Source organism: Piliocolobus tephrosceles, chromosome 8 (assembly GCF_002776525.5).
Source record: "Piliocolobus tephrosceles isolate RC106 chromosome 8, ASM277652v3, whole genome shotgun sequence".
Taxonomy (NCBI): domain Eukaryota; kingdom Metazoa; phylum Chordata; class Mammalia; order Primates; family Cercopithecidae; genus Piliocolobus; species Piliocolobus tephrosceles.
This window is the reverse complement of record NC_045441.1, coordinates 94,798,000-94,822,271: the sequence shown is the minus strand read 5'-3', so window position 1 is coordinate 94,822,271 and position 24,272 is coordinate 94,798,000. Positions and strand designations below refer to the sequence as shown.

General features: G+C 41.9%; 2 protein-coding genes across 4 annotated transcripts in view; one reads left to right on the top strand and one right to left on the bottom strand.

Annotated features, from left to right (window-relative positions):
- Positions 1 to 3,022, bottom strand: part of LOC113220194 (tyrosine-protein phosphatase non-receptor type 12-like) — a 39,762-nt gene extending 36,740 nt beyond the window's left edge. The window contains exon 1 of one of the 2 annotated variants that reach the window (XM_031936060.1): positions 2,890 to 3,022. The gene's annotated coding sequence lies outside the window, so the exon portion shown is untranslated. The remainder of the gene's footprint in view (positions 1 to 2,889) is intronic. The other variant, XM_031936061.1, reaches the window with a different exon arrangement.
- Positions 3,023 to 3,238: 216 nt separating this feature from the next.
- Positions 3,239 to 24,272, top strand: part of RSBN1L (round spermatid basic protein 1 like) — a 99,655-nt gene continuing 78,621 nt past the window's right edge. Inside the window, exon 1 of one of the 2 annotated variants that reach the window (XM_026448963.2) lies at positions 3,239 to 4,043. In XM_026448963.2, the coding sequence (XP_026304748.1) occupies positions 3,458 to 4,043 (586 nt within the window). In that variant the 5' untranslated portion in view covers positions 3,239 to 3,457. The remainder of the gene's footprint in view (positions 4,044 to 24,272) is intronic. The other variant, XM_026448962.2, reaches the window with a different exon arrangement.

The window sequence follows — 24,272 nt, the reverse complement described above, 5'->3', positions numbered from 1 at the left end:
AGGCCAGGGGCCATGCCTGCCTGGAGCCTGCACTCCTCTTTTAGACTGGCTAGATCTGAGGGCAGAGTGAGCTGCCGATTGCACATCACCATTTGCAGGGGGTGGGGGATGTGGACATATGCCTGGACATGCTGGGTACGTGTACAGCCCCTTTTGGTGTGGCAGGTGATGAAGTTGGGGATGGGAGGAGAATGTGGTCACTCCGGGGACTCTGAGAACTCTAATTCAAACATGGACTTCCAGATCATACGTAAGTGGATCTGTCAAGGAAGTAGAATAGAATGTATTTTATAGAATAGTTTGTTATCTTGATTTATTTTTTAAATATTTAGACAGATGGTGTGTGGACCTCCATAGCCACGCTCTTGCCCAGGCTCTGCAAATTTAGTGCCAGGCCTAATAACAGTGCATGAGAGTATAATGTAATGCAAGGAGTAACAAATTCATGCAGGCAAGGGTATAGTTTACCTGGGCTCTTAAGAAGTCCGATTTTCCAGACCTGTGTGCTAGAGATCAGAGAATGAGTGGTGCAAGTTTTCAGGCCCTATATTAATGGATGTTAGAGACACTTTACTAGATTAGGAGGGTCAACAATTAAAAACTGAATTCAATTGTAATAGTTTCGGAGTGATTTTGAAAATCTTCTTGAATATGGCATAAGTTGTGTGTGGAAGGCACCTTAGTGATCATGTAATCAAATTTACTCATTTAACAGGTAAGAAAACAGAGGACCTAACAAGTGAAGCAGCCAGACTAAGGTCACAAAACTAGTGCATTAGCAGATGATTTGCAGCCTAATCCTCTCGGTCCACTCTCCCACCAATGCTAATTTTCTTGAAGACATCTGCTGCCAGTCAATTTCAATTAGAAAGTTTTCATGTTACACATTCAATACTTTTATTACTTTAAAAAATTTGAGGCACCTAAAAATAAGACCATAAACCAATATTAAATTTGACTCCAGAACACTTTTTTTTTTTTGAGATGGAGTCTCACTCTGTTGCCCAGGCTGGAGTGCAGTGGTGCGATCTCAGCTCACTGCAATCTCCACCTCCAGGGGTCAAGCGATTCTCTTGCCTTAGCCTCCCGAGTAGCTGGGACTACAGGCATGCACCACCACGCCTGGCTAATTTTTTTTTTTTTTTTTTTTTTGAGACGGAGTCTTGCTCTGTCGCCCGGGCTGGAGTGCAGTGGCTGGATCTCAGCTCACTGCAAGCTCCGCCTCCCGGGTTTAGGCCATTCTCCTGCCTCAGCCTCCAGAGAAGCTGGGACTACAGGCGCCCGCCACCTCGCCCGGCTAGTTTTTTGTATTTTTAGTAGAGACGGGGTTTCACCGTGTTAGCCAGGATGGTCTCGATCTCCTGACCTCGTGATCCGCCCGTCTCGGCATCCCAAAGTGCTGGGATTACAGGCTTGAGCCACCGCGCCCGGCCAATTTTTTTTTTTTTTTTTGTATTTTTAGTAGAGACAGGATTTCACCATGTTGGTCAGGGTGGTTTCGAACTCCTGACCTCAGGTGATTCACCCATCACCGCCTCCCAAAGTGCTGGGATTACAGGCGTGAGCCACCCACCGCCCTTGGCCGAAAAAACAAAAAAAAATTCTTAAAAATATTCTTTAAAAAATGAAGGCCGGGCGCGGTGGCTCAAGCCTGTAATCCCAGCACTTTGGGAGGCCGAGACGGGCGGATCACGAGGTCAGGAGATCGAGACTATCCTGGCTAACACGGTGAAACCCCGTCTCTACTAAAAAAATACAAAAAATTAGCCGGGTGAGGTAGCGGGCGCCTGTAGTCCCAGCTACTGGGAGGCTGAGGCAGGAGAATGGCCTAAACCCGGGAGGCGGAGCTTGCAGTGAGCGGAGATCCGGCCACTGCGCTCCAGCCTGGGCCACAGAGCGAGACTCCGTCTCAAAAAAATATATATATATTCTTTAAAAAATGAATAAATTGGCACTGTCACCCCCGCTGGAGTGCAATGGCAGATCTCGGCTCACTGCAACCTCCGCCTTCCGGATTCAAGGGCTTCTTCTGCCTCAGCCTCCAGAGTAGCTGGGACTACAGGCGCGTGCCACCACGCCCAGCTAATTATGTATTTTTAGTAGAGACAGGTTTTCACTATGTTGGCCAGGCTGGTCTCGACCTCCTGACATTGTGATCTGCCCAATGCTGGGATTACAGGCGTCAGCCACCGCCCCCGGCCACATTCCTTATCTTTTAAACTAAAACCCATCTCCCCAAATTGCTTATCTTCGACGCAAAAATCAAAGCACATGCTTACAAAACATCCAACACGCAGTGTGCTTACTAAATGCTAAAATACAGAAATCGAAAAAAACAATTCTTGTTTTTCAAACATCTATAAATAATTGCCAACGAATTTTTCCTGGCAAGTCTAAGTTATAATAATTATTATAAAATTTAAATCTTAAGGCCGGACATGGTGGCTCACGCTTGTAATCCTAGCACTTTGGGAAGAGGAGGTGGGCCGATCACCTGAGATTAGGCGTTCGAGTCCAGCCTGGCAAACATGGTGAAACCCCGTCTCTAATAGAAACAAAAATTGGCCGAGCATGGTGTCGGGCGCCTGTAATCCCTGTTACTGGGGAGGCTGAGGAAGGAGAATCGCTTGAATCTGGGAGGGAGGTTGCAGTGAGCCGAGATCGCGCCACTGCACGCCAGCCTCGATGACAGAGCAAAACTCTGTCTCAATCAATCAATCAATCAATCAATCAATCAATGTTAAGGGTCTAGCCACAAAAGTTCAAAAAAGTCTCCAAATCCAGGGAGACTCACTCCTTCAAGCTTGCAGGTAATCCGAAAGTTCTAGACTTGCCGCAAGTTATCTCCCTCAATGGATTAGAGCACATGATCTAGCAATAATAACGTACCTTGTCACCACTCAAATGATTTTGAACACCTCCCATCATCGACTACCGACTAAAAAAAAGAAGGACTTGATTCCCGGCAAATTTTTCTCTTCTGAACTGAGCATCCCCGAAATCCAGCTTTCTGAACGCGCAGATGCACGGTGAGAGGCACCCCAGGAAAAATGGAAGGGAAAGTGGTACAAGCTAAAAGTCTTCGTGGCAGCAGAGACGATCTGTACCTCGGCCAAGACAGATCTGGGGGTGCGGGGCGGGGGTTCTTCCCTGATATCCACCGGGCACCCGAGTTCACGCTGGCAACAGTGGAAAGCCCTCCCCTCGCAGTGCGCTCCGCCACTAGCCGCACCCCGCCGAGCCCTGACCTCCAAAGAGGGTCCCTTTGGCGATCCCGCCCCTTCGTCTGATGTTTGTGGCTTTCATTGGCTCTTAGGTGGATCTCTCAGCGTGGCTCGCCCAATGGAGGTCCCGGTCGGTGGCCCGGTCGCTCCGCCCCTTCCCTAGCCCAGGCGGAGGGCCCGCCCCCTGCCCCGCGCCGGCTAGCGGAGGAGAGTAAATACAACAGAAGCGCAAAATGGCGGAACCGCCGAGCGCAGTGCACTGTGTCGCTGCCGCCGCCCCCACCGCCACCGTCTCGGAGAAAGAACCGTTTGGCAAGCTGCAGCCCTCCTCCCGGGACCCTCCGGGTTCTCTGTCCGCCAAGAAGGTCCGGACTGGGGAGAAGAAGGCACCGCGGAGAGTGAACGGAGAAGGGGGCAGCGGCGGGAACAGCAGGCAGCTGCAGCCGCCGGCAGCACCTTCGCCTCAGAGCTATGGCAGCCCAGCGTCTTGGAGCTTTGCCCCTCTGTCTGCTGCTCCCTCCCCGTCTTCTTCTCGGAGCAGTTTCTCTTTTTCCGCTGGCACGGCCGTTCCCTCTTCAGCCTCCGCTTCCTTGTCTCAGCCGGTGCCGCGCAAACTGCTGGTCCCTCCTACGCTGCTGCACGCTCAACCTCACCATCTCCTTCTGCCCGCCGCCGCCGCCGCTGCCTCGGCTAACGCTAAGTCGCGCAGACCTAAAGAGAAGCGGGAGAAGGAGAGGAGGAGGCACGGTCTCGGCGGGGCCCGAGAGGCCGGCGGGGCCTCCCGGGAGGAGAACGGGGAGGTGAAGCCGCTGCCCCGAGGTGGGTGCAGTGCGGGGAGGGGGAGGGGAGGAGGCCGCGGGTCCCCGCCGCCCCACTGGCGCCCACGGGGCCGGGGAAGGGGGAGCGCGGCGGCCGCGTGCGCCAGCCTGGACGGGCCGGGAGGCGTCCGGTTTTCAGCAGAGGATTTTGCACTTCCCAAGGGGATAGGAAATGGAGCCTATAATTTCGGTTGCAGAGAGGGGGATGGCCGACGCTCTTATTTTCTGTATCGTTTCTTCCTGCCAGTTAGTGCGCTGCAGGATTTGTAAAAATCCATCTTGTGGACTCCCCTAGGTGTGTTTGGCTAGGGAGAGAGATGGAGGAACGGGATGGGGGAAGGGTTTGGTCTTGTAAAAGATGCTTGGTTGATTGTTAGGCCATTTAGACGTGGTCGCGGGACTTCGTATTTGTGACACAGCGTTCAACCCCGGATAATCCTGTCAAAAAAGGGGTGTGGAGAGAGCACTGGCGTCAGCTGGAAGCTACCAGAGGCCTGAGCTTTTCATCCCTATTAGGGAAATGAGGTAGCGTGCAGGGCCCGAAGTGCGCTGTTTCGTAAGGTACCCTCCCTGCACCCTACTCTCCGCTGCGTATTCTTAAGTGGTTTGGGTGGTCCTGTTTGAAATAGTACCCGTCTGAAAGAATTTTCAGCCATATTCTTTTTTTCCTGCAGCAAACGATAAAAGCCAGGAGCTTTGACGATTTTTGGACAGGTCAAGCGGCTGCAGAATGTTTGAGCGTTAGAAAAAGGCAGATTCTTAAGGGTTCTTGTCAGACAGGGTCAATTTTGTTTTTAAATGTAGGCTAGTCGTATAATTTTTCAGATAGTGTTTCTTTAAAATAGATGTTTCTGCCACTTCAGCTACGGATACATAATGATCTGACAATAGTGCTACATACAGACTAGTTGAAAATCAAATCTTTATGTGATCGCAAGCTTAAAGCGCATGATCTTTATTATAAATGTGCACTGCTACACAGTGTTGTCAAATAACTCTTTTTGTTTGTTTTCTAGAAAAAAATGTCAAGCAGTTTTGGCATTGCTGATCTAACAGTAGCTTAGGTCATAAAAAATTTTGTTTGGATTATAATTGTTTGTTTTCACAATGTAAAACATGCTGCATGTGCATGTAACAATAGTGCCACTTCTTCCTTGATATTTTTTGCGTGTAGCAAAACTTTGACATCTAAGCATAGCCATTAGGGACTCTGGTGCAATGTAAAGATCTCTCAGCTTCCGGGAGTGTTGCTTCTAGGAAAATGGTTTTGAGGATGGGATTTATGGTACTTTTATTCAGGAATTTTAGGTGGTTAGTATTTTAAAGCTATTTTGTTTTAACAATTATATGTAAAATTTAGGGTATAAGTGTCTGGAAGCCTGTCCGTAAGCAGCTTGGTATCACTAGTGTTTGTGGTGTGTAAACTGCACATTTGCTCTAAGTTCTCTGAAAGAGGAAGTAAATATGAGTGTTACATAGTTGGAGTAATGGAGTATTTGAGAATAAGCATTCTTTAACAATTCTAACTTAAAATGTGGAGTACACAAATGGTCCTTAAAGTGAAATGGCTGTTAAAGAGGAGTTTTTATAGTCTTTTCAATTACATTTAGAATCCTTCTTTTGAGGGTTAACACTAATACTAATCCTGAATATAAACAGTAATAGGTTTTACATTAAGATGTGGGAATGATCTTTTCCCATGACCTATGTGGATTTTTTGGAGTAGTGACAGGATATTAACACTACTGTAAGATTTTCATTTTTTCAGACAGAAATGCTCTTACTGAAAAACTATCAGAGAAAAAGATTGCTTTTCAGTGTCTTAGTGGTAAATTTAATGGTGAAAATTTTTCCCTCGTAACTTGGGGAATACTTATATCTTTCTAAAGTTTGAATTTAACTGAATTGAGGTTCTGTTTTAACCAATTAAGAAGATTCTTAAATAGTGGTATTAACAAGTGGTATAGCAAGAATACATATATGCCTTTATTATAGATATAGTTGCAAATATGAAAGTCCTAATTTGCAATACAATGCTCATTTCTCTGTGCTTTTTGTAAAAATCTTGGTGAATGGGTGACCAAGTGTTTGTTTAGGTATATACCTCTTTTTAGTGTTGCCCTAAGTTGGCTGTGCATAGTTTAGTAACCCCTCAATTATCCACAACTGGCTGATTGAACAGTCTGAGTCAGAACCAGACATTAGCTATAAAGACACCTAAACAAGAAAGAGATTCTCCCTCAACAAAACAAAACTGAACCACACACGCTCGAAAGACCTAGCCTGCACCCCAATTTGATTAAACAATTAAGCTCCTGTATTTATTTGTAGTTGGGCTTTTAAAAAGTCCTAAGTCAGAACTGCTTTATTTTTATGTTGGTGACCATTCTAACAGAACGTATTTGGATTAAATGAAAGCATGTATATGAAAGGGCCTAGCAGGGTATTCAGTAAATGTTATTTGAAATCTGAAGCATAGTTATTAATTTTTTTAACCCTATAACTAATTAAAAGATGGGTGAATGCTGATAGAGGAGGGATCATTGACAGATATGAAAGTTAAGAATGATGAACAAGAGAATTATGAAAGTATACTAATATAGGCCCATTTAGTGCCAGGGCTTGATGCCTCACAATCTCTAAGGCCATCTTATCATATTGCTGTAGCTGACTTGCGTGATAGCTTGACTCACCAAGTAAAAGTTAAGTTTTTTATAAAAAGGAAAAGTGCAAAACATTTTAGATTTTTTTTTTTTTTTTGAAATGGAGTCTCGCTTTTGTTGCCCAGACTGGAGTGCACTGGTGCAATCTCAGCTCACTGCAACCTCCGCCTCCTGGATTCAAGCAATTCTCCTGCCTCAGCCTCTAAAGTACTTGGAATTATAGGCACTCGCCAACATGCCTGGCTAATTTTTGTATTTTTAGTAGAGACGGAATTTCACCATGTTGGCCAGGCTGATCTCAAACTCCTGACCTCGTGATCCGCCCACCTTGGCCTCCCAAAGTGCTGGGATTATAGGCGTGAGCTGCTGTGCCCGACCAACATTCTAGATTTTTAAAACCAGAAAATCTGATTTTAGTGCTTATGGAAGTAATTTACTGAAGAGTTAATCAATATTCTTGTGAGACTGAATAAATTGTAGAATTGGTAAGTGTGGAAAGTAAAAGTGGACATATACCAAGGGTATCCAAAATTTAAAATTATTTTATGGCAAACAACACAACAAATATTTAATTAGCTATCAGTGTGCCTTCACTGACTCCGGTAACCAGTAAAATTTGTATAGATCTTTTAACTATTGTTAGTACTTTTTTCCTTTGTATTTGTTGACTTACTTTTTTCCTTAAAATGAGCCTGTGAAGTATTTCAAGACGAAACCAGAGCATTTCACTGAATTTTTACCTTGAAAGTGTAGTTGCAGAATTTAATGAAAATAGCAGCTTTTCTTAGAATCAAATAATTTGAGGTATATAAATGTGAGTGATGTCAAAGGGATGGGTGTCTGAAAATTTTTCTAACTATACTCTCCAGTATTGTGACTGTACAATTTTAGGTTAAATTCATATTCAGAGTTTTTATCATATGACTAAGTATTTGTTTCTGCTGAAGGAATAATTTACTATGATTTTATTTTCTTGTGTAACCTTTTGTTTTCCGTGTCTCATTTTTTTTCGTTTGCTTAGTTTTCTCTGGCAAAGTCTTTCTGTACCCTCCAGTAGCTCTATAAAATGCTTCTCAGTACAATTTTCCACATGGACAAATCTGTCAGATAAACTTACGCATTCCATTTGTTCTTGTAGACATCCCTTCTGGGGCTGGGTACGGTGGCTCACGCCTGTAATCCCAGCACTTTGGGAGGCCGAAGCTGGCGGATAGCCTGAGCTCAGGAGTTCAACACCAGCCTAGGCAACACTGAAACCCCATCTCTACTAAAAATACAAAAAGTTAGCTGGATGTGGCGGTGTGTGCCTATAGTCTCAGCTACCTGGGAGGCTGAGTATTGCTTGAACCCGGGAAGCGGAGGTTGCAGTGAGCTGAGATGGCATCACTGCACTCCAGTCTGGGCGACAGAGCAAGACTCCGGCTCAAAAAAAAACAAAAAAACAAGATATCCCTTCTGTGCTTTTTAGTCTGGGTTGTTTCCTCTTTAGGCCTGCTGTATAGCTATCACCTTGGGACTTTCCTTAGCGACATTCTGGGAATTTCTTTAACTTTTGTTGAACTTTATTTTTCTGAATATTATGCCTTCCTTTTGGTTTCTTCCTTCATTGTGGATATACATTTTGGATTTCATTATTACCCTTTTACCTGACTGGCGGTTGAGAAATTTCTGCATTGGAAATAATTTTCCCTCAAATGTCTGAAGGTGGTATTCCATTATTGTCTGGTTCCCAAAGTAGATGTTAAGACGTCTGATCTCCAAAAAGTTGTCTATTCTACTATCTGGGGGATTTCAATCCTTTCACTAAATTTTATAATTTGTGTATTTTTTTCTTTGGTGTTTTTCTTCACATCTCACTCTTCCTTCTGAACTTTCACTGAATTTTACTTTTTTTTTTTTTTTTTTGAGACAGAGTCCTGCTCTGTTGCCCAGGCTGGAGTTCAATGGCGTGATCTTGGCTCGCTGCAGCCTCCGCCTCCTGGGTTCAAGGAGTTCTCCTGCCTCAGCCTCCCAAGTAGCTGGGATTACAGGTATGCGCCACCACGCCCGGCTAATTTTTTGTATTTTTAGTAGAGACAGGGTTCCGTCATGTTAGCCAGGCTGGTCTTGAACTCCTGGCCTCAGGTGGTCTGTCTGCCTTGCCCTCACAAAGTGCTGGGATTATTAGGCGTGAGCCACCGTGCCTGGCCTTCACTGAATTCTAAAGTTTTAGCTTTTATTTTTTTGAGATGGTCTTGCACTGTTGACCGGGCTGGGGTGCGATGGTGCAATCTTGGCTCATTGCAACCTCTGCCTCCCAGGATCGCGTGATTCTCCTGCCTCAGTCTCCTGAGTAGCTGGGACTACAGGCGCACACCACCATACCCAGCTAATTTTTTGTATTTTTTAGTAGAAACAGGGTTTCACTGTCTTGGCCAGACTGGTCTCCAACTCCTGCCCTCAAGGTCTGCCTGCCTTGGCCTCCCAAAGTGCTGGGATTACAGGTGTGAGCCACCACACCAGGAAAAATTTAAGGTTTTAATAAGAATTTTTAAGAGCTCTTGTCCTTTGTTTCAGTATTATAGTATTTTGTTCCTCTTTCATGGGTGCAGCATTTTCTGTTTCCTCTTCAAGGATATTAATTACAGCTTCTTTGAGGTGTTCTTCTGTTCTTCTTATTATTTTTGGTTCTTCTTACTTGTTTTGGTCACTTTCTTTTAGTTGGAGGTTTTGTTCAGATCTTTGTGATCATGAGCAAGGTTAATGACTGATGGACTGCCGTGTTTTTAATCTTCATTTCTTTTCTCTGGGTGCTGGGTAAGAAGGCTTTCAGTTTCTTCAGATAGAGGTCCTTTAATTTTCCTGTCTCTGTGTGGGTGGAATGATGGAGAGAGGAGGGGTGTCTTAGTCACTCGGGCTGCTATAATAAAATACCATAGAATGGGTGACTTAACAAATTAATTTTTTATAATTCTGGTGGCTGGAAGCCTGAGGTCAGCATGCCATCATGGTCAGGTTCTGGTTAGGGCTCTTTTCCTGGTCTGTAGATAACTGCCTTCTTCCTGTGTGCTCACATGACTTTTCCTATAATGGAAAGAAAAATCTCTTCCTTTTCTCTTTATAAAGCTACCAATTTTATTGGATTGGGACTGTGCCCTCTGACCTCATTTAATCTTAGTTACCTCCTAAAAGCCTTATTTTCAGATACAGTCACATCAGGCATTAAGGCTTCAACATACGGATTTTGGGGAGGCATGATTCAGTCCATAGTGAAGGGCTTGGCAGAGGTAATGAGTTTATATGACAGCGTTCTAGTGCTTCATAGGGGAAGAAAGCTACAAGTCTCGTCATTCATTTAGTAAGTTTTTACCTAGTCTCCCTGTTTTCATACCAGCATTTCACTTCTCTTTTCTGTGAGGGATACCCCTCATCTTGCAGCCACTCTGATTCAGTTTTGCTGAGGACCATACCTCCTGTTCCCTTAGGAGTGTGTGTTTGTGGGTATTCTGCTCTATTTCCTAGCGCCCTCCGATTTCTGGGCTTTTCTGGGGTATTGCAGGGTAAAGAGGATTGTTTGTTATTATCTCTCCCTTTATGCTAAGGCATTTACCATTCTACCATTAGCTTTTTGTCTTTATACATTGTATTTCAGGTAATAATTACAGTATCTCCTAGTTATGTCAGAAGTGGAGTATGTGTTTGTCTCTTTTTTCCTACTGTTTGGGTATTTTTTTTTTTTTTTTTTGAGAAGGACTCTCACTTTTTCACCTAGGCTGGAGTGCAGTGGCACAATCTTGCTCATTGCAACCTCTGCCTCCCAAGTTCAAGCGATTCTCCTGCCTCAGCCTCCCAAGTAGCTGGGACTACAGGTGCCCACCACCATGCCCAGCTAATTTTTGTGTTTTTGTAGAGATGGGGTTTCACTGTGTTGGCCAGGCTGGTGTCGAACTCCTAACCTCAGGTGATCTGCCTGCCTCTGCTTCCCAAAGTGCTGGGATTACAGGTGTGAGCCACCATGTTCGGCCTGTTTGGGTATATTTTTAAGAGACAGGAATCTTGCTCTGTTGCCCAGGTTGGAATGCAGTGGCACTATCATAGCTCAATGTAACTTTGAACTCCAGAGCTCAGAGGATCTTCCTGCTTCACCCTCCTCAGTAGCTAGGACTACAGGTGTGCAACCACGCCCCGATACACTTACTCTTTTTGAGCTGATACACGTCTGTTATACAGGCATGATATTTTCACAGGGTGATTGTTAGAATTATGTGAACATGGTATATTGTAGAACCTGGCATATTGTTAGGCATTCATAAGGGATGCTAGTTCCTGACCTTACTTTCATACCTAACACATTGGAGACATGTAATTTCACAAGTAAGTATAATTTGTCTAATTTTCCCATGGTGTCCTGGTTTCTGATACCACCTGATATGTTAGAATGAACCATACTAACTTTTTGAAAGAAGTTTGTACTTCAGAAGTTTTAAGTTGGTTATAATAAATCTCATTAATTTTTCACCAATCTCAAGTGAATTAAACTTTTCAAGTAATGGATAAACTACCTAACATAGGATATTGAAAAATAATGATAAAATTGTAACTTCAAAACATTTTCATTTTGAGTATACATTAAACTTTATGTTGTATATTTTATTTTTTCTTGAATTACAGATTGAAAAATTTAACTTTTTAATCACAAGATTTTTAATTAATACAAAAGAAACCAGTGTACCTTGAATTCTGGGTGTACTCATTATGCTACTTCAACAGTTTTTTTCACCTCCCCATCTCCACTTATTTATTTATTTTTGGCTCTAGCATTTTAAAACATATTCCAGATGTAAATAATTTTACTAAGAAACAATTAGGACTGATTTTTTTTTCCCCCATTACATAACTAATAGTGCTTATGAAGTTTAAATAGTAGCCAGGCACAGTGGCTCATGCCTGTAAACCCAGCACTTTGGGAGGCCGAGGTGGGTGGATCACCTGGGGTCAGAAGTTCAAAACTAGCCTGGCCAACATGGTGAAACCCCGTCACTATCAAGAATACAAAAATTAGCTGTGTCGGGCGCCTGTTATCCCAGCTACTTGGGAGGCTGAGACAGGAGAATCACTTGAAACTGGGAGGTGGAGGTTGCAGTGAGCCAAGATGGTGCCATTGCACTCTACCCTGGGTGACAGGCGACGAGAGAAACTCCGTCTCAAAAAAATAAAGTTTTAATTGTGTGTGTGTGTAAATGTGTAAATATACAAGTGAGATTCTTCCTTTACCCCAAACTATCATTAATTGATGTATCTGTGATATCTCAACCCCCATACTGTCATTAATTTGGTATATTGCCAGTCTAGAATAGATTTGCTTCTATATTTTCCAGATTAGCTCTTGTTAAAAAAATTTTTAAAAAATTGTGATAAAATACATGTACCTTGACTTTTTAATATGACATTGACTTTTTGAAGATACCGGTCCAGCATACTTATTATCATGCAAATTTTCCTGTATTCATAATTTTTAAATATGAATTGTCTATTCTACTATCTTATTGTGGTGATATATACTTTATATTTCTTATAAATTAGAAGTTAGCTATAAAGACTTTGTTAAATTCAGGTTAAACAGTTTTGGTGAGAGTATTTCCTAGATGCTCATATTACATCTCATCAGGAGGCATGCAGTCTTTAGATTGTCTCATTATTAATGGTGTTAAATTTGATTACCTGATTAAGGTGACCACTAGGTCTCTCCATTGTAATGATTCTTTTTTTTTCTGAGACAGTCTTACTCTGTCACCCAGGCTGGAGTGCAGTGGCTCGATCTCGGCTCACTGCAACCTCTGCCACCCGGGTTCCAGTGATTCTCCTGCCTCAGCCTCCTGGGTAGCTGGGATTACAGGCGCATGCCACCATGCCCAGCTAAGTTTTGTATTTTTAGTAGAGACAGGGTTTCATCATGTTGACCAGGCAGGCTGGTCTTGAACTCCTGACCTCAGGTGATCCGCCTGCCTCGACCTCATGATTACAGGCATGAGCCACCACACCGGCCTCTAATGGTTCATTTTTATATTTGCATTTAGCTTGTAATCTGTGGGGTGATGCTTTGTGAATATCCGATTCCCTAACTATGTTTTACTTAATAACATTTTCTTTTTTGTTTTTTTCTGAGATGAAGTCTCACTTTGTTGCCAAGGCTGGAGTACAGTGATGTGATCTTGGTTCACGGTAACCTCTGCCTCCCAGGTTCAAGCAATTCTCCTGCCTCAACCTCCCAAGTAGCTAGGATTACAGGTGCCTGCCACCATACCCGCCTAACTTTTGTATTTAATTTCTTTTCTTTTTTTTTTTTTTTGAGACGGAATCTTGCTTTTGTCGCCCATCGTGGAGTGCAATGGTGCAATCTCGGTTCATTGCAACTTCCGCCTCCCGAGTTCAAGCGATTCTCCTGCCTTGGACTCCTGAGTAGCTGGGATTACAGGTGCCTGCCACTACGCTGGGCTAATGTTTTGTAGTTTTAGTGGAGATGGGTTTTCACCATGTTGGCCAGGCTGGTTTTGAGCTCCTGACCTTATGATCTGCCCGCCTTGGCCTCCCAAAGCGCTGGGATTACAGGCATGAGCCACCGCGCCCAGCAACTTTTGTATTTTTGATAGAGACAGGTTTCACCTGTTGGCCAGACTGGTCTCCAACTCCTGACCTCAAGTGATCTGCCCACCTCGACCTCCCAAAGTGCTAGTATTACAGGCATGAACCACTAGGCCTGGCCTTAATGGCATTATATTGTTAATTATCCCAGCCTAGCCATTTCATTGGGGGTTAAAGAATGATGCCAAATGATTTCTAAATATAAAATGAATTATTTTGGGGGGTGGGAAATTCGGTATAAATTGCTCCTCCTATGTCTAGTTTAAAATTTGGCAATCTATTTTTATTTCGGATACCAGAGTAAATACTGTAAGTTTATTGTTATCTGTATGGTCAGAATCTTGTGGTAAACACTTTTATTGAATTTTTAATTCACCATACTTTGAATTTTGGAAGGCCACTTGCACAGTGCTTGTAGATAAAGGTTGATTGTAGTAGTCCAGTTACAGTTGGTAATCTATTACAATATTGGTAACATGACCAAAAATAAAAAAACCCTGCCAGTTTTTAAATATAGCAAATATGTGTTACTGATACTGTGTATAATTTAAAATTATAATTTCTATTCCATGATGTCCTCTCTTGGCTAATATAAATTAACTGTATACCCATATGAATTCCCATTAAACTAGATTTTTTTTTTGAGACAGAGTCTCACTCTGTCACCCAGGCTGGAGTGCAGTGGCACGATCTCAGCTCATTGCAACCTCTGCCTCGGTTCAAGTGATTCTCATGCCTCAGCCACCCAAGTAGCTGGAGCTACAGTTGTGCGCCACCATGCCCAGCTAATTGTATTTTTAGTAGAGACAGGGTTTCACCATATTGACCCGACTGGTCTTGAATGCCTGACCTCAAGTGATCCACCCGCCTTGGCTTCCCAAAGTGCTGGGAATACAGGCTTGAGCAACTGCGTCTGGCCTTGAACTAGATTTTATGAAGTCATTCAGAGTAGGTATTGTTTTAGTGATCATTTATGACCTTTCCCTTACACTCAATGATTAATCTGAAGAAAAAATATATAATACCTTTTTATTAAGAAATTAATTTTATCAACCATGTTTGCATTACATATTTAAGTAGCTACTTTTGTTAGCTTTTTTTTTTTTATTTGAGCCGGAGTTTTGCTCTTTCACCTAGGCTGGAGTGCAGTGGTGCGATCTCGGCTCACTGCAAGCTCCGCCTCCTGGGTTCACGCCATTCTCCTGCCTCAGCCTCCCCAGTAGCTGGGACTACAGTCGCCCGTCACCACACCCGGCTAATTTTTTGTATTTTTAGTAGAGACAGAGTTTCACCGTGTAAGCCAGGATGGTCTCGATCTCCTGACCTCGTGATCCGCCCGCCTCGGCCTCCCAAAGTGCTGGGGTTACAGGCGTGAGCCACCGTGCCCAGCAAGCTTTTTTTATAGAACCACTTTCACTGTTTGTCATTGGAGCAATATATGGAAAGCAGATGTCCTGGGATAATATTCTGGTTGGATCACTGATGAATTTTATATCTTAAAGGAATGAATATTCACTATTATTCAGTTTTCTCATTTGAGAATAATGAAAGTACCAAAATTTGTAAATTTTGTCAAGCACTTCTCTCTTTTTTTAAATTATAGATGACTGGCATCTATATCAAGCACTTTCAAGATAGGTCATAAGCTTATGCAGTGAGTACTTGGGTGCACTATGAGCTGGGATATGAGCTCTTTGAGGACAGAAATAGTAATAATAATAGCTAAAATGTATAGACCTGTACTTAGCTCTTTACATATACTGTGGTTTTATATAATTTTCACTAGTCTTTTAAAGTTTAATTAGATATTAGCCTTTCATAAATACCGTATGGGAGTTCAGAAAATTTAGATATAAAATAAGTTGTAAATCTAGGTTTCAGATCTTTAGATAGTCTGATTTCAGAGCCCCAACTCTCAAGTACCATGCAAACTTTGTTAAATTTGTTTTTAAATCTCCTTCATCCAGAATCATACCTTGCGTTGTAAGACTGCCAAATGAATGAACTGGGTTTTGGAGGAAGAGTAGAATTTAGGTAAATGGAGATGATGGAGACAGGCTTGTTTGGGGTTGGGAGGTGGGATGGTGTGAATAAGATTGTAGAGGCAGGAGGGTGCGTGGCATGTTCAGTGGTCTGAGGAGAACCATTGGCTGAGATTGATGCTTTTGTACAAAGTTGGAAGTTAAGATGGCATGGCAGTTGAAAGTTGGCCACAGTGTGCCTTCCTTTTGCCAGGATGAGGAGTTCAGACAATGTTTTTGTTTTTGTTTTTGTTTTTTGAGACAGAATGTCGCTCTGTAGCCCAGGCTGGAATGCAGTGGCACGATCTTGGCTCACTGCAAGCTCCGCCTTCTGGGTTCACGCCATTCTCCTGCTTCAGCCTCCCCAGTAGCTGGGACTACAGGCGCCACCACCACGCCTGGCTAATTTTTTGTATTTTTAGTAGAGACGGGGTTTCACCACGTTAGCCAGTATGGTCTCGATCTCCTGGCTTTGTGATCCACCTGCCTCGGCCTCCCAAAGTGCTGGAAATATAGGCATGAGCCACTGTACCTGGCCAAGTTCAGACTATTTTGTGGGCAACAGCAAGACACAGTTTTTTAGGAGGGTGATAATATATTTAAATTGATATTTTAGCAGTAATAACTTTGGCATTGTGTAGGATGGATTGGCTGAGAGAAGAATGGAGACAGATACTGAAGACTACTGTATTAGTGAAATGAAGTGATTTTACTGAAAAAATGATTGGTATACTTGGGCATGGAAAGGAACACCTAGAGAGAAATATGTGATAAAGCATCTTGATTATTGAATGTGTAGCAAGAAAGGAGGATTCAGAGATATTTTCATGGCTTCCGATGAAGAGAATAAGCATATCACTGAAAAATTGTGAGTTGGCCCGCCGGAGAACTGAGTTTGAAATGTAGTCTGGTACCTTATATTAGAGTTTTGTCATCAGATAGAACTCAACATTAGTGGTGAGTCAGTGGTAAGGGTTAAAAATAACTGCTTGACACAGAAGGGATTCTGTTTTGTGTGTGTGTGTGTGTGTGTGTGTGTGTATGTGTATGTGTGTCTGCCTGCCTGTGTGGAGGGACCCTTTTAGAACTCACCTTACAGCGGCAGATAGCAGTAGTTTCTCCTTTGCTCCTCTTTTCTTTTCTCTTTTCTCTTTTTTCTCTTTTCTTCTCTCTCCTCTCCTCTCTCCTCTCCTCTCTCCTCTCCTCTCTCCTCTCCCCTCCCCTCTCCTCTCCCCTCTCCCCTCCTCTCCCCTCCTCTCCCCTGAAAGAATCTTACTCTGTCACCCAGGCTGGAGTGCAGTGGCACGATCTTGGCTCACTGCAACCTCTGCCTCCTGGGTTCAAGCAATTCTCCTGCCTTAGCCTCCCAAGTAGCTGGGATTACAGGCGCCTACCACTGCACCCTGGCTAATTTTTGTATCTTTAGTAGAGACAGGGTTTCACCATGTTGGCCAGGCTGGTCTCGAACTCCTGACCTTGTGATCTGCCCACCTCGGCCTCCCAAAGTGCTGGGATTACAGGTTTGAGCCACCGTGCCTGGCCAGATATTTTTTAAGACTGTAGAATGAATATGTTCAAAACTTTTAGTCTTCTTTATCCAGATTTGTCTTGCTATGTGTGTTCCTTATCTCGGTACCATATACCTAGTGGCTCAGTCTTGAAAACTGGGTTTGTACCCTCTGCTGTCATTTAACTTGTAGCCAAATCTGGTTACCACTCACTGTCTTTCATATCTTTCCACTTTTGCTCTGTCTTTTCTACTAGTCTTAGTTCAAATTACCATTATCTCTTGCCAGGATTATTGCCCACAGTTGCCTCCTTAGTGGGCTCCCTACTTCAGATCCATGTGCTTTCACTTCATTCTTTATGCTATATGGTCAGAGTGATAACCAGATATCTAAATGCATATCTAGTGTACAGCCATACCACCCTGAACCATGTATTTCATCTAAATGCATGTCTAATCATCTCACTTTTCTGTTGCTGGGATGAAGTTCAGATTCCTTGAAATGTCTTCGAGAGCTCTGGATGATCATATTCTTGTTTTGTTCTTCAGGTTCTTCTCAGTGCTCCTCGCCGCCTAAAACTTTCTCCAACCATTTTCTTTCCATCCCCAGCTCCACACTTTTACTACACCTAGCTAATGTCTGCTCATCTCTCTAGGTCTCAACTTGAAAGGGAGGCCTGTGCTCCTCTGTGACTAGGTTGGGTTCCCTTCACTTTGTTCTTCTCTTATGCTGACTTTCTTTACTTCATTTTCTTGTTTTTTGTTGTTTCTGAGATGGAGTCTCGCTCTGTTGCTCAGGCTGGAGTGCAGTGGCGCGATCTTGGCTCACCGTAACCTTTGCCTCCTGGGTTCAAGTGATTCTCCTGCCTCAGCCTCCTGATTAGCTGGGATTACACGTGCCTGCCACCATGCCTGGCTAATTTTTGTATTTTCAGTAGAGATGTGTTTCACCATGTTGGCCTGGCTGGTCTCAAACTCCTGATCTCAAGTAATTCGCCTGCCTCAGCCTCCCAAGGTGCTGGGATTACAGGCTTGAGTCACCGTGCCCGGCCTTCTTTCCTTCATTTTAGTAACTTGTTTGTCCTCTTTGCTAGACTGTAAGTTCTGTGAAAGCTGGGTCTGTGATTATCTTATTTTGGATCAGACCTTCAACTTCTGGATACATAGTTGGGAACTGAATGAGTTGCAGTACATTTCAGCCCTTTTTACCTGCTCAGAAGACATGCCCGATTGTCATTTAGAAAAACAGTTGGCTGGTATTTCAAACTGAAAACAGCAGAAGGGTGATAATGGGATAAGAAGTTGACCAGCAGCTCACAGACAACAGGCAAATTGTCCAGTGGAAAGGAAATAAACTCTGTGGGTAATACTAATCTAATTATATCTCACAAATTGAGTTATCAGAATTGCCGTTTTGTATACTCTAACTTCACTTAGTTGAAACTTACCACTACTACATTGTATAAAGAAGATATTTTGCATATTAAATTTTTTTTTTTAAGTATTTTTATTTTTGGGAACACAGTCTTGCTGTCACCCAGGCCAGAGTTTAGTGGCTTGATTATAGCCCACTATAACGTTGAACCGCTGGGCTCATGCAATCTCCTTGCCCCAGCCTCCGGAGTAGCTAGGACTACAGGTGAGCACCACCACACCTGGCCGATTTAAAAAAAGTGTTTTGTAGAGATGGCTTCTTGCTATGTTGCTCAGGCTGGTCTTGAACTGCGTTCAGGCAATCCTCCTGTCTTAGCCTCTGAAAGTACTAGGATTACAAGTGTGAGCCACAGTGCCCAGCCTGTATTGTTAATCTGAGTTTGTTTACAAAAGCTGTGTTAACCAACAACAGTTTGGGAATGGATAGATGGAAGTAAAGGAGGGAATACTTTTTCTTATTTTAGAATAGTGGCATTTTGAGTAATTGTTCTGTGTTCAGAAGGAACCATATTTAAGTACAGTGTAAATTTCTAGTAAAATTTTTACCTGTTGTGCATACTTCCATATATATAGAATCATGAGTGAAAACATACATGTTGTGTAATATACAATGGAAAAACCATAGCACTGAGAATCAGGAGGCCTTAGGAGCAAATTTTTGCCCTACCACCCATTTGTGATCTGAAGGAAAGGAGTAAAACCTGTGTGAGGCTAAGGTTCTTCATCTGAAAAATAAGAGGTTTGAACCAAATACCGAAGGTTCTTTGTAAGCTCATTTGACATTTTAAAATTGTATGATTTTTTTTGTAATCATAATGAAAATTGCCTAATTAAATTTTCTAACTATAATAGTATATGTTCATTGTAAAAATAATTCAAATTTTAGGAAGAAAAACATCTGAAATACTATTATGTTTTAATGATTATATTTTCACTTAGTGTATTATTTTCACTTAGTATATACATGTATATAATTTTTATGTATATGCTTTTTTATATGTTTACAAATCTTATATATACATAAAATGATTTTTTTTTTTTGAGACAGAGTTTCGCTCTGTCTTCCAGGCTGGAGTGCAGTGGTGCAATCTTGGCTCACTGCAACCTCCACTCCAGGTTCAAGCCATTTTCCTGCCTCTGCCTCCCGAGTAGCTGGGATTACAGACAGCTGCCATCATGCCTGGCTAATTTTTGTATATTTGTAGAGATGGGTTTCTCCATGTTGGCCAGGCTGGTCTTAAACTCCTGACCTCAGGTGATCCACCCTCCTCAGCCTCCCAAAGTGCTGGGATTACAGGTGTGAGCCATTGTGCCTGGCCACATATTTGATTTTTTAAATGTATACAATGTTGTTTATGTGTTCTGCAACCTGCTTTTTTCATTTAGCAGTATATTAGAAATACTGTTCCATGTCAATACATGTAGAACTATATTACCAATTTTAATGGCTTACCTGGTATTCCTATTTACATTATATGTATGAACCATAATATATTTCACTCATATTGTGGGACATTATATTCTTTTTTCTGTTGTAAATGATTCTGAAATAAAACTTCATGTGTGGGCATTTATTCATTTAAAACTTAGGATAAAGTTCTAAAAGTTAAATTATAGAGGATAAGGGGGAAAGTTAAAGATATAGACACTTTAAATTTTGATAAATAATGCTTTCCTGAAAGATAAACAATTTGCTGTATCACTTGCATTATGTACGAGACTGTCCATTTTTTACATTCTTTCCAATGCTGTTTTCTCAGATTTCAAAATCTTCCATGTTTTGATTGTTGGAAATTTTATGATTTGCATTTATTAATGATTAAGATTAAACATTTTCACATTTCACTTATATGTTCATGTGCTTTGCCAAGTCTGAGGGACTTATCCTTTTCTTTTTTAAAAAATTGATTTGTGAAACTTTGTATATTAGACATATTATCCCTTTACTGTTGCAATTTTTTTCTCTCTAAACTATCATTAGTTCATAAACATTATTTAAGGGGGTTGTGCTTGGTCTTTCTTTCATACAGAAGTTTTATGTTTTTATGTACTCAAATTGATCAGTAATTTAATTTTTTGGCTTTTATTTCTCTCTCTCTCTTTTTTTTTTTTTGATGGAGTCTCACTCCCTGTCACCCAGGCTAGAGCGCAGTGGTGTGATGTCAGTTCACTGCAAGCTCCGCCTCCCGAGTTCATGCTCTTCTCCTGCCTCAGCCTCACGGGTATCTAGGACTACAGGCACCCGCCACCATGCCTTGCTAATTTTTTGTATTTTTAGTAGAGACGGGGTTTCACCGTGTTAGCCAGGATGGTCTTGATCTCCTGACCTCATGATCTGCCCACCTCGGCCTCCCAAAGTGCTGGGATTACAGGTGTGAGCCACCGCCCCTGGCCCCTCTCTTCCTTTTTTTTAAAAAATGGAGACACAGTCTTACTGTGTTGCCCAGGCTGATCTCAAACTCCTGGCCTCAAGCAGTCCTCATGCCTTGGCCTCTTCCAGTGCTGGGATTATAGGTGTGAGCCACTTCGCCTGGCTGTTCTGGCTTTTATTTCTTAGAAACGTTATTTCTACCTTTAGTTCATAAAAATATTTTCTTTTCTACCTTTAGTTCATAAAAATATTTTCTTAAATAGCCTATTATTATTTTATATGACATTATTGATTAAAATCTTTGCTCTGTTTAGAATTTATTTAGACACAAAATTAGGAATTCAAATTAATTTTGTTCCAGTAATTAGTTGTTTTAACATCATTTATTGAATAGTCCTTCCTTTCCACAAAGATGTAGAATGCTAATGTTTATCATACTAAAATCATATGTGTAGTTGGGTCTGTGTTTAGATTTACACTTTTTTACATTTACCTCTGTAAGTTTGTTTCTGCTCAACTAACACCCTCATTACTCTGTCTTTAGCATAGATTTGATATCTGTAGGGCAAAAATCCCGATCCTCTTATTCAGAATTTTCCTGGCTTTTTGAAACATTAAACTTATTGAATTGTAATTTACATAAAATACATTTACCCTTTTTAGGTATATAGTTTTATGAGTTTTGATGAATAGTTGATAGCCACCAGCAGAGTAATGACATAGCAGATTTTTATCACGGCAGAAAGTTATCTCTTGCTACTCAGTGCTCTCCCATCATATTTAATCCGAGGGTGATCTGTTTTCTGTCCCAATAGTTTTGCCTTTTTTAGAATGTCATATAAGTTGAATCAAACCCTAGCTTTTTCTGTCTAACTTTTTTCATTTGTTATATTGCTTTCGAGATCCATCAGTACAGTTGCATAAATCAGTTCATTTATTTTTGTTTCTAAGTAGTAATTCCTTTTGTGGAGATAACACAATTTGTTGCTACAAATTGGTGGACATTTGGATTGTTTCTAGTATTTGAAGATTATGAGTAAGCCTGCCCTAAACATTCACATAGAAATCTTGTAGTGGGCGGCTGGGCACGGTGACTCATGCCTGTAATCCCTGCACTTTCGGAGGCTGAGGCAGGTGGATCACAAGGTTAGGAGATCGAGACCATCCTGGCTGACACGGTGAAACCCCGTCTCTACTAACAATACAAAAAAATTAGCCAGGCATGGTGGCAGGTGCCTATAGTCCCAGCTACTCGGGAGGCTGAGGCAGGAGAATGGCGTGAACCCGGGAGGTGGAGCTTGCAGTGAGCCAAGATCACACCACTGCCCTCCAGCCTGGGTGACAGAGTGAGACTCCGTCTCAAAAAAAAAAAAAAATCTTGTAGTGGCCTGTATGTGGTGACTCATGCTTGTAATCCCAGCACTTTGGGAGGCTGAGATGGGCGGATCACCTGAGGTGGGGAGTTTGAGACCAGCCTGACCAACATGGTGAAACCCCATCTCTACTAAAAATACAAAAATTAGTCAGGCGTGGTGGCATGTGCCTGTAATTCCAGCTACTTGGGATACTGAGGCATGAGAATTGCTTGAACCTGGGAGGCAGAGGTTGCAGTGAGCAGAGATTGTACCACTGCACTCCAACCTGGGCAACAGGGTGAGACTCCATCTCAAAAAAAAAAAAAGTTTGGAGTGGATATATGTTTTCATTTTTCTTGGGCAAATACCTAGCAGTGGGAATTTTTTTTTTTTTTTTTTTTTTGGTGACAGTCTAACTCTGTTGCCCAGGCTGGAGCGTAGTGGTGTGATCTTGGCTAGGTGATTCTTGTGCCTCAGCCTCCCAAGTAACTGGGATTACAGATGCCTGCCACCACATGTGGGTAATTTTTAAAAAATTTTTAGTCGAGATGGGGGGTCTCACCATGTTGGCCAGGAAGGTCTCAACTCCTGGCCTCAAGTGATCATGCCTGCGGTAGCCTCTCAAAGTGCTGGAATTACAGGCATGAGACACTGTGCCTGGCCCTAGCAGTGGAATTGTTGGGCTGTTAAGTGTAAGTGGGCTGTTAAGTATGTTTAAGTTCACAAGAAACTGCCAAACTGTTTTCCAAAGTAGTTATATTTTTCATTTCTCCCAACTCTGTTTTTTCCTTATTCAGACCTCCCCTCAAGAAAGACTCCCAACTCTTGATATTGCCAGTTTAAAAATCTTCAGCCATTCTAGTAGATGCATAGTAGTAGTTCATTGTGGTTTTAATTTGCATTACGATAATGAATAGTGATTTTGAGCATCTTTTCATGTACTTGTTTTCTATATATATTTCTTTGGTGAGTTGTCTGTTCAAAGTGTCTGTTACTGGGTTGTTTTCTTATTAGCAAATTGTGAAGGTTGTTTACATATTCTGGATACAAGTCCTTTATCAGATATGTGTTTTGCAAATGTTTTCTACCATTCTCTGTCTTTTCATTCTCTTAATACTGTCTTTCACAGTTTTTCACAGCAGAAATTTATAAATTAATGAAGCCCACTTTATACTTTTATTTCTTTTATGGTTTGCATCTTTTGTTTCTTAACTTCAAAAGCTTTTCCTCACCCTAGATCACGGGATTTTCTCTTAGATTTTCTCTAGGCATTTTATAGGTTTAGGTTTTATATTTAGGTCCGCAATGCATTTTGAAAACTTCGGTCTGTAAGGTTTGGGTCAAGATTCCCTTTGTTTTTTTCTTTTTTTTGGACACAGTCTCTCACTTTGTCACCCAGACTGTGGAGTGTAGTGGTGTGATCATGGCTCACTGCAGTCTTGAACTCTTGGGCCCAGATAATCCTCCCTCCTCTTACTCTTCGTGTGTTCTTGTGACTATTGTTATTGTAGTATTTTTGTCACTTTTTGTTACTGAATGCTTTTGTAATAAAATTCTATTTATATTTAATAATAATGGCTATATTTGTCCAGTGCTTAAAATTAGGTATTGCACATAGTGTTAGAAACAATGCATATGTTGCCTGTTATAAAAATTGTGAAAGACCAGGCGTGGTGGCTCACACCTATAGTTCCAGCACTTTGGGAGGCCGAGGTGGGTGGATCACCTGAGTTTGGGAGTTCAAGATCAGACTGACCAACATGGAGAAACCCTGGGTCTACTAAAAGTACAAAACTAGCTAGGTGTGGTGCTGCATGCCTGTAATCCCAGCTACTCAGGAGGCTGAGGCAGGAGAATTGCTTGAACCTGGGAGGCAGAGGTTGCAGTGAGCCGAGATCGTGCCATTGCACTCCAGCCTGGGCAACAAGAGTGAAACTCCGTTTTAAAAAAAAAAAAAATTGTAAAAGACAAGTGTTACTATTTATACAGATGAGATTACTGAGGCACAACATGGTTAAGTAACTTGCTTTGTGTCACTTGATCAGTTATTGGCAGAGCTAGAATTTGAGCTTAATATGTATAATTATAAAGCCTGAATTATTTCCGTTATATCACAACACATTTAGGCTTGCTTTCTTTCCTTTCTTTCCTTTCTTTCCTTTCTTCCTTTCTTTCCTTTCTTCCTTCCTCTTTCTCTTTCTCTCTTTCTTTCTTTCTTTCTTTCTTTCTTTCTTTCTTTCTTTCTTTCTTTCTTTCTT